Genomic DNA, 10,000 nt, shown 5'->3' on the forward strand with positions numbered 1-10,000 from the left:
AAAATAATCAAGGGTAACAAAGCTAGACCCAATCATCTAAGGGGAAAGTTTCCATCTGTTGGACTTATAGGCTGGAATGTGACTGTTTGGGGAGTGAAAATGTTCTTAGATTCGAAACAATTCAGTGGACTTCAATAAAAAATGACATGAAGGTACTGTCTTATGAAGCCTTAAGTTCCTGCACTGCACAGACAGACAGTGTGGTATGTACTCAGTCTCTTTTAAGACAGAGTGGCCTCTTTCTCTTACTTATATTCTGTTTGTGTTGTATCCCTTCAAGTTACACCCACAAAAAAAAAAAAAAACCCTTCCTGGAAAGTGTACCGAGACTATTAACATCAACGTTAAAAAAAAAAAAAAAAACAGAAACACTTATAAATGACTTGCAATGTGATCCTGAACAAAACAATTAAATAAGCTACTTTTAGCAAATTTTTAATATCTCCTTTTAAATCTAATTAGTATATATCAAATGCTACGTGAATCTTACTTTTTTATTTTATTAATATGTATCTTCCTACTCATAGGTCAAGCAACTTCCCTCTTTTGCTTAAAAAAACTTATCTGAAATTTTTAGGTTAAGTTATGACTATGACCAGATACCTTTGTGCTTACTGATTAGTGAAAACATCTGATGATCCTACCCGTGGTCTAGTCGCCGTAAAATTAAGTGAAGCCATTGATTGAAAGAATTTAGTTAGTATTAGGAAGGTAATTATGCTAAGACGTGCTGTGTGGCCAGGCAGCTTCAGCTATTGAACGATCAAATGTTTGTGAAGAGACTTGCTCGTCTCAAAACACACACACACACACACACACACACACACACACACACGCACAGATCGATAGGGTGGACAGTTCATATCGACATCACTGCCAGATGTAGCTATACGTACTCAGCCTCCGCTTATTACCCTACTTAAATTACTATACTGCAGGACTTAAAGCGTATCAGTATTAGTAGCATTATCTCTAGTTATACAGTTTTAAAGCACACCAGTTCTCAAGCACCAATATGCCCCCAGGAATCATTATGAGTGTAGCTTTGTCATTATGCGAACATTCACCTTAACATTTGACATCTTTTAGAGTACAATATATCCTGAATTCTGATATGTTACAGCAGGCCTCGAGGATGACCTTACAATAACTTCCAATGATTTTTTTTTCTGCATCAGATCGTCAATCTGTTGCATTTTAGTTTTAGATTTATACAGATAAGAGAGGAAATTTTAAAGGGACCATACCAGGACGTCAGCAATGATACTGTATGTAAGGAGAATGTTTCTATGACCGAGAGGAACAATAAGTACTTTTAAAACACCCAAGAAAGGAAGACTATAGTACCTCATCACTAAACAAGTCACTCCCTGATTTCTATTTCTCTCCTGCAAATAAGTGATCTGTTTCCCTGAACGTTTTCTTCTTCGTCTTCTTCTTCACCACGTTAGCAAATGAATAGCAGCATTTATTTTCTCAGTTGATCAAAAATAGATAAATGAAAAATGTTGTTATACATGCTCTGCAGTAGTTCAATTCAATCAACTCCTGGATTTGTGACGCTTATTCTACTAATTAGGGGGACCGTTATTTTATGTTATCCACTTTTCCAATAACGAAGAAAAGAGGAAGATGGACAATACTCTGAACTATGAGAGAGAGAGAGAGAGAGAGAGAGAGAGAGAGAGAGAGAGAGAGAGAGAGAGAGAGAGAGAGAGAGTAACACTGAAAGCTACCTTCTCTACTGCCTACGAAGGATAAAGTAATGCCCGACTCATTATTATCATTACTGTTGAACATGACTCGGAATTGGGGCCAGATCATTATAATAAACACGTAACGGTTCATTCTGAGGCTAAATAACTGACGTGGTGGGTGTCTTTGCCAAGCGCCCATCAAGAGCCTACGCTCCCTAGCTCTCCTCACTCTCTGGACGCTGTCACCGCACGCACCACCAAAGTTGAGGTGAGTCCGGGCAAAGTCATATTTCCTGTAGTCGCCCCACGCAGGCCTGAGCTACCGCGGAGTCCGTCTTGGTCTAATGAGTGTCCCTACGTAAGCTGTTGTGTTTGCTGATGGAAGTTTTGTCTCTCAAAGTAATTTAGTCTACCTAGGTGGAGTCATGCAAGTCTTTATAGCACCATTGATGTAGCATTTAGTTTTATGGAAAAAAGTAACTAATATGGACTACTCACTAATCTTCTGTAATACTACAAGGGACAGGCGAGCAGCGGTTGCTCATTACGAGTATGGCAGTATAAGCTTTATTATAGTTACAGCTTGGCTACTAGCTACCAAGAGAGAGAAAAGAAGTAGTGGTGGTGGACCAAAGCTACATGGTGTGGAATGCTCCAAGGGGAGTGTTGGCGGCGTGAGGGTCAGTCCTCTCTATGGCAGGCAAGTCAACATCAATTATGTATCGTTAAGTCTAAAAGACGCGGCCAGCTACGATTATTATTATTATTTTTTTTTTTTTTGCGGGAAGGGAGGTTCTGAGTGATGGACTCCAGTTTCCCACAACACCTAAATGCTCTAAAGCCAATCACTCAGAAGGAGGAATGCGCACAAGCAACTCAGTGACGGGCAAGCACACAGCCCCATGCAATGCTCAGCTGCGTCCAGGTGGCACAAACAAAAACTGCGCTAACTGTACACCTTGACGTTACCTTTGGTTTGCTAGTGGCTCTCCTATTGAAAGAAACATCAACGTGTTTATACTAACTATTCTAACATTGTGCTTTTAATGAATATACATTTTACATAAGACTATGACCTCTTGAAAAATAGCTAATTTGGAATGGAGGGGAGAAGAAAAAATGTTCCATTGACAAATTTTCCTCATCGCGTAAATGCTACTTGCTGTTGATAGCAGCACGTCCCAGGAGGGTGCGCGCTGAGGTACAGAATAACCGCCTGAGACTATGCTGGGTAGCAATGGATCTCAAATACTAAAAAGAAAGAAAAAACAAAACAAAAACAAGGTAATTATTCTTACCATGCAGAGATAAGCAACATTTGCGAATATTATGGGGAGTTTTTATCATGGTAAAGAAAATAAGTGTTCTAAACTATATCCACAAATACTTGCAAGAAACTAAACGTCAACAAATAAGGAGACTAACACTCAACAACACAATACTCGCAAAATTACAACACTTGAAAGGGGAAAATAAACCAGAATAAAAACACAAACCTTTGATCCTCCTGACTCAATAACATGGCCAGTTTCACGGGAAATATTCTATTCTACTCCTCTGCTCTACTCTTGCTCACCAGCCTATGCCTCGCAACGCCGCCAGGAACTAACACGTCCACAATAGGAAAGACGTGCCAGCTGCCCTAAGCACGCGAGACGACAGATTGCTTTGTGAGCTTTGAGTGAACTTAATAAACTAAAGACAAGGGCCGCGAGAGAAAAAAAAAGGCTATAAGAAAGTAATCAGCGAGAGAGAGGAGAGAGACAGTTTAAGGACTGTATTTAATTAGGATTCCAGGGAGGTTGTCATTACTTTTAAAAACATAATCTTATCAGGAGACATTGCCACCGCTCTACATACTAACTTGGATCAGGAGATACTTGAGGAATGATCTGGTTAACTCGTAAAAATTGTCCCCGAGCTGACACACTCCCGGATCCACCCGTGGCTTTGTACCTTTCACTCGTCACCTGTGATGGAGGCAACGCCACCTGATGGCCGATTACTTCTTACACTAGACCTCTATGTTTGGCAAATTCCTTATCAAAATATCTGACAAAAATCAAGCCGGAGGGTTTCACATCTGGCGTACGGATGAGGATTGAACACTAATACAGGAGAATCCATGGTATTCAGTAAGCCATTTGGGGGGTGGCAGTGCTTCTAATGTTTAACAAAGACTCTGTCCTCTTCTCCTTCCATAAACTCTAAGCTACAACCCAGCCAAGCACGTCACAGATAGCACAGCCAACATGCTACAAAAAATCCTAACCATCACGGTGCCACAGCAAAAATCAAATCAACATGCAGCAAACAGATCAAAAGCGCTGCAAAACCCTCAGGTAAAAAAAAAAAAAAAAAAGTGCGCTACCATTCCCCTTCCTAACTCGTCACGCATGGAGGGAAGAACCGAACACCGCTACTACCTACGCTTAACACAGCAACACGCATTACTGCACGTGGCGCCAAAGAACCCAAATGTTTCTACAGAAAACACAACAAGCTGTGGCTACCCTACTTATCAGTCTTTGTAGCAAATATCTAAATGGGTTTACATTACGCTTAGTCACCTATCACCTAAAGGTAAAGGAGGATCACGTCTCTCAGGGTATTTGATGTCTACTTGTATAGAACTGCTGCAAAATACAATGTCGATCAATTAAATCAAAGCTATCTCTTAATCATATCTATCTACATATTTTGAAATGTATACGTATTTCCAAACCATCTCAAGGAATGTGAAGCGATGAGGGAATTGTTCCGGAGGTCATATAGATAGCTGGACAATTAAAAATGCACTAAGAGGAGCCTTTTGTTTGAAAAGTGATTACTTGCAGATTGTCTCGTAAATAGATAGAGAGGAAAAAACTGCGGAGATACAAGACATACCTTAGGCAGCTTAAAGTCAACAAAAAGGCAAATAAACAAAGCAAAGGTAAACAGTAACTAAAATCTTTCCACAAATCGATCACACAATAATATTTGAGGAGAATTTTTATGCCAAGATGGCGGCGGAAGGGATGCCATGCAAGACACCGGGACGGGACAGTGAGCAGAGCGTGTGCACCGAGCCCACCTATGCACTGGCGGGGCACATGTGGGCTGCTGCTACTTCAGGTGAGAATGATCGGGTGCAACAACAGGTAAGGCAGAATGCAGGGCGCTAAATATACCGTTACAATATTCGCCTTTAGTTACGTTAAGTCAAGCTAGTGGAGAGTGGTAAGGTGGCGGGGAAGGTAAAGGTAAAACCGCCGCGTCGTTAGAGAAGTGGAAACAATTGCTCATGCTCACTGTTCGAGTCCCTGTAAAGCTAGATTATATGCAACACTGAACAATGCAATATTGAAGAGGTTCGGTAGGTAGTCAGTCAATAGGAGAAGGTAAAAAAAAAGTCAATAACCCTTGGGTCTCAATCACACTGCCCAATTATACCTTACGATAGCTAAAAGGAACACATAAATACTTTCCTTCCCAGGCAGTGATAAGATACTTGAGAGGCAGACACACATATGCATAAGTCCTCAAGATAACACGACTATCCTTCTAAAATCATACTGGTGACAACAGCCGCATCACACATCATTACCACTAACTTTATATCATTGGTACGGTCTCCAGTCAAATCTCGTAGTTTCAACGCGTTATGCAATTTATTTCTCGTTTGTTTATTTATCAATTTTTTGTTGTTGTTCACTCTGATTCTTTTTTTATTGTTCGGTTGGTTTTTTTATTGTATTTGTTAATATACTTCACGTGTTTTCCTTCTTTATTTCTAATCTTTTAATTTGAAAGCATTAGGCAAATTTATTTTTGGTTTAATTCCATAGGCTTTAATTAGTTTGTTAGATTTATGTATCTGTTGATATGCTTCAAGTACTTCTCAACTTTTTCCTAAAACTTTCTTCTTATTTTTAACACATCATATTAAAAACAATTTCCTTATTTAATCCTTTTGTAACTTTCACTGCATATTTTCTTTATCATTTAAGTGATCAATATGCCTGTCATACATTTATCTCATTATCTTTGGTCTTTCTAAAATGTGTCTATTTCCTTCATCTGCAATAACTTTAAGCAAATGTAAATACAACTTTCAAAATTTCATGAACAGCCACTCTGTCCAGTTATAGATTGCACTTTTATCTTTATCGAATTTTAGTATTGGAAAAAAGAAAGAAGTCTTTAAGCCATCCAATGAGAATGGTCATCACTTTTTACTCACATACTCCTGAAGAGAGACAAGTGTGTTGGTGAGGCTAATTATCAAATGAACATACGATAAAGATAACTCAAATCGGATTCTTTTAATGAATTTGCGGATATGTAACATCCATTTGTCTTACTCTACAGTATTGTGGCTGATTAAGACTGTGAGTGTCAGCGAGTGACTCTTAACATGACCGTTGACAAGCTAACTGCTTCGCGTCAGTCTTGCTTCATTGCCTCTTCCTTCCTCTCATTGCCAGGCAAGGTGTGCTTCTTATTATTAGTTATCATCATGTCATAATAACGTTAGTGTTTACAAGATTTGACTAAAGAGGCGCTCCATCTAATCCAGTTACTTAAAAGAATGTTGGCATTAGAAGTATGATGTTCCTTAAGTCAAACACTTGAACTACATTTACAAGTTGATACAAAAAGTTCCTTATCTGTATGTACAGAGGAGGATCATTAATAGCTAGTGTGGCAGTGCTCAGAGCGCCTGCAGCGGTCGGCCCCGCGGCCACGGCTCGGCGGAGGCGAAGGGCGGCGGGGCAACAGTGACTTAAACTACAGAAAGCTTGTATACTTTTTTTTTTATATATATTTTCTAAAATGTATTTCATTTACCAATTTGAATTTTGTCAAAGTTTGATGCTGCAGGTTGGCAGCAGCGAGGAGCCCGGCAGGCCCGAGGGCCGCGTCCGGCTGACTCGGATTTGGCAACAATATCGAGAGGAATTAATTGTATGGCAGTGAACGTGGCGCTTTGCCAAAACTTTTGAACTAGTAGCAAACTAAGCCATTCTGACTAACAAGGTGGTAGAGAGTGAGAGTGTTGAGCAAAGGCGGCCGCGGCGCCCGGCGAGACACCGGCAGCGGCGACGGCGGCGGCTGGTGGAGCGCGGGGGCGGCGGCGCCCGGCGCTCCACCAGGGAGTCACGACACAGCTTTCCTATCAGGTGGTGTGACTCAACAGCAGTTGCAGGGTTGTTCGTGAATTTTACAGACAGACTGACGCTGCTGCTGCTGTCGCTGCTGTTGTTGTTGTTCCTGCAACTGCTGCTGTTGCAGCTGTTGCTGAAACTGTTGTTGCAGCTGTTGCTGCTGTTGATACAGATGCTGTTGTATTGGTTGTTCGTGCACCTTTTGTCCTTGATGATGATGCAAATGTTGATGTTGTTGTTGCTGTTGTTGTGGTTGTTGATGTTGTTGTTGCTGTTGTTGGTGGTGATGTCGACTTGCCTGGATGCGGCCGCCCTCCTCGTGCAGCGCACAGCAGTGGAAGTCACACTCGGACTGGTCGCCGGTAGGGGAGGCTCGGGGGCGGGGCTGTGGGGTGTGTGGGTGCCCGTACATGCAACACTCCGGCGTGTGGACGTGCACAGTCGCCGAGTGTGAGGATTCCACTGATGACCCTTGACGGGAGAGGCGGCCCACCACCGCCGCCGCCCCAGAACTGCTGCTCATGTAGGAACCTTGGTGCTCGCTGTCGTGGTTTATCACAGTACCCTGCAATGTACCGGATACGTATCAATATACTTGGCAGCAAACCACGATTTGCTATTAATTCTTTAAGCGGCTGCCACGTGATCACAATATGCAGCACCAAACCACAAGCACTGTGCAAAGAACCCCAGAAGGCACCGCCACGCACACCTCGTCACGCCTCCACGCACTCTCTGCACGGGAGGGTGACTGCAGGACAGACTTCTGCAACATGATAACATTCAGTCACTTTAAGGGTCACCTCATACCAGAAGCTGGGAAATGAGACCACTAACACATGACCCTCGCCGCCAGGACAGGGATGAGGGACACACATACATACACACCGCCATATCCAAACAGCTATGAGGGTTGGACTCGGCGGAGACTCAAGCTAACACGTTGCAGACAAGTTTTGAAGCCATGAACGTGAGACTTTTCATCCGGCAGGGAATCCTTAGCTAATTCTGTATCCTTTAATACTTCTACTTTTGCTTTATCTCATTTGATTTATTTGGACAGTGACCGTTTTCTCGCCTCACGGGTGTCTGCGTGTCTCGGTCGTCACGCGTTTCGGTCATTATCATGTCCAATTTCTTCCAGTGTTCATAAGGGAGTAATGTTAATAATCCAAATCCAATCTGGTAAAATTCTAATATCTATAGTTTACTTTTCCCTCCAAGTGCCTTCCGTTCCCCCTCGCCGCAGACTTTAATTTGCTGCCTCTACTTTGGACTCCAGCTTTAAATCGGATCAGGTCGGGGGTAAACATGCTCCGTCTTGTGATTTTCTTGAGTGTGACTTCGGATTCGCTATACAAGGTAAGGGAGGACTTCTGTCGTCTTGTCTCAGGAGAAAGTGAATTTTATGCAGTGTGAACGCGGCTCCAAACAATACTCCGAGGAATGAGTTGAGTGCGAGGGACACCCAGCGTGGCAGCGTCCTTACAAGTACAGGCGTGGGTTGCCCAGGGCTTGGGGCACACTCTGCTGGAGCCCAGTGCGCAGGCTTCCTGTCCACTACGTGATTCCAACGTGAATCCTTCGTGTGTAAGATGGCACTAATACTTACAGTGAAGCTTTACAGTGAATCAAACTTAAAAACAAAACACAAAGTAAACGCGCAGTAATGTAAAATTTTGAAGCTGATGAATATATATATATATATATATATATATATATATATATATATATATATATATATATATATATATATATATATATGTATGTATGTAACGAAGTTGGAAGGTATATAGTCGTAATGGCAAGTTCAAAATGAGGTATATACAAGAGCAAAGATTAACTTGAAATGAAACTTACAAGTGGAGGAAAGGAATTCGAGCTAAAGCGCGAGATGACTGTGGTGCTCTCAGCACTTGCTTTAAGAGAAGGTAATGAATGTGTCGTGTCTGATGTGCCAGTTGTGCCTCGAGTGTTGCAGGCCAGACGCGCGCCCCTGCCTGTTGAGCCGAACAGTCCCCGCCGTGCTGCATGCTGCACCCTCTTTACACACACTGAGTCACAAAGACATTCTAGGGTGCAGGATCACAGCGAACACAGCGCATGCAAAACAATAACAAGGTAAACAGGTAAAGGCTCTCAAGGAAATAAAGTAACACCAATGATTACACTACAGGAGGCGGGGTGGAGGGGAAGGCAACTAACAACTAACAGCTGACTCAGCCACAAAGGGCCACGTATTGACTAAAATTAACTAACTCTCTAAATCCATATATGATTTTATTAGTGATGTACTCTTTGTAATTGTCAGACTTTCAGGCACTCCTCCGAGGCGGCTACTGAGGGGCGATGGTGCTGGTGGTGGCGGACCGACTCTGGGCGAACTTGTACTTCAGTTTTGTACTTTAGTGGACTATCCTATTGACAAGTAGCGCTGACATTACTTTAGTATTTGATGTTAATTGTTATTGTCCCAGAGATACATGTTAGTATAAACCGATACTTGTGATGTTATACGCGTATCAGGCACGATTGCGTCAAGCTGGTGGCCCGCCACGGCTCGAGGCGGTGAGAGGGAGCCGCCTATGTGACTGAAGTGAGGCGTCAGATTTTGAAATATAAGGGCGGTCCTTTAAACTTGTCTTGAGAGGCCTCACGCGGCTCTTTATGTTTTTGTACATTATTAAAGATAAGTTAGAGTATGGAATATATGCTAAGTATTATAGATTTAGTGTTTTGAAGAGGCAACTATGACTGTAGCTGAGTCCATTTTCTTTGGAGCCATTAAGCCATCACAGACAAGATTTGTAGTGACAAGGTGAGTACACAAGGCGGCCTTCCGCGTGAAGCACTTCAGGGCCTCAGTCCACTAGGTGTTGGAAGCAAGTGACTGCAGTGATAGTGTTGTGTGGACATGCGAGGGTCGAGACCAGCACACACACACAGGTTATGAGGTTTACTGAGTGACATATCGCCTTGAGGAGTGAGAGCGACGTCGACTCACCGGGTGGAGGGGGGCCGGCGGGTGAGGGGCAGTGATGGCCGGACCGATGTCATTGATGAGCGTCTCCTTCTTGCCGTCCCGGAGAATGGTAGTGACAGTGCCGACGGGAGCTTGGCTGGTGGCACCTGCCGCAGGAACAGGCGACTTGG

The 10,000-nt window shown here is 42.8% G+C and overlaps 1 protein-coding gene across 7 annotated transcripts in view; it reads right to left on the reverse strand.

The window, feature by feature from the left end:
* LOC123506743 overlaps window positions 1–10,000 on the reverse strand; it is a 36,304-nt gene that overhangs the window by 4,275 nt on the left and 22,029 nt on the right. For 5 of the 7 annotated variants that reach the window (XM_045259030.1, XM_045259029.1, XM_045259025.1 and 2 more), the window contains 2 exons: window positions 9,852–10,000; window positions 7,047–7,412 (listed from right to left, as the gene is read on the reverse strand). The exon at window positions 9,852–10,000 is cut by the window's right edge and continues 156 nt beyond it. In XM_045259030.1, the coding sequence (XP_045114965.1) occupies window positions 7,047–7,412; window positions 9,852–10,000 (515 nt within the window). The remainder of the gene's footprint in view (window positions 1–7,046; window positions 7,413–9,851) is intronic. The other 2 variants (XM_045259028.1, XM_045259031.1) reach the window with 2 other exon arrangements.

Source organism: Portunus trituberculatus, chromosome 20, assembly GCF_017591435.1.
Source record: "Portunus trituberculatus isolate SZX2019 chromosome 20, ASM1759143v1, whole genome shotgun sequence".
In the NCBI taxonomy this organism is placed as follows: Eukaryota; Metazoa; Arthropoda; class Malacostraca; order Decapoda; family Portunidae; genus Portunus; species Portunus trituberculatus.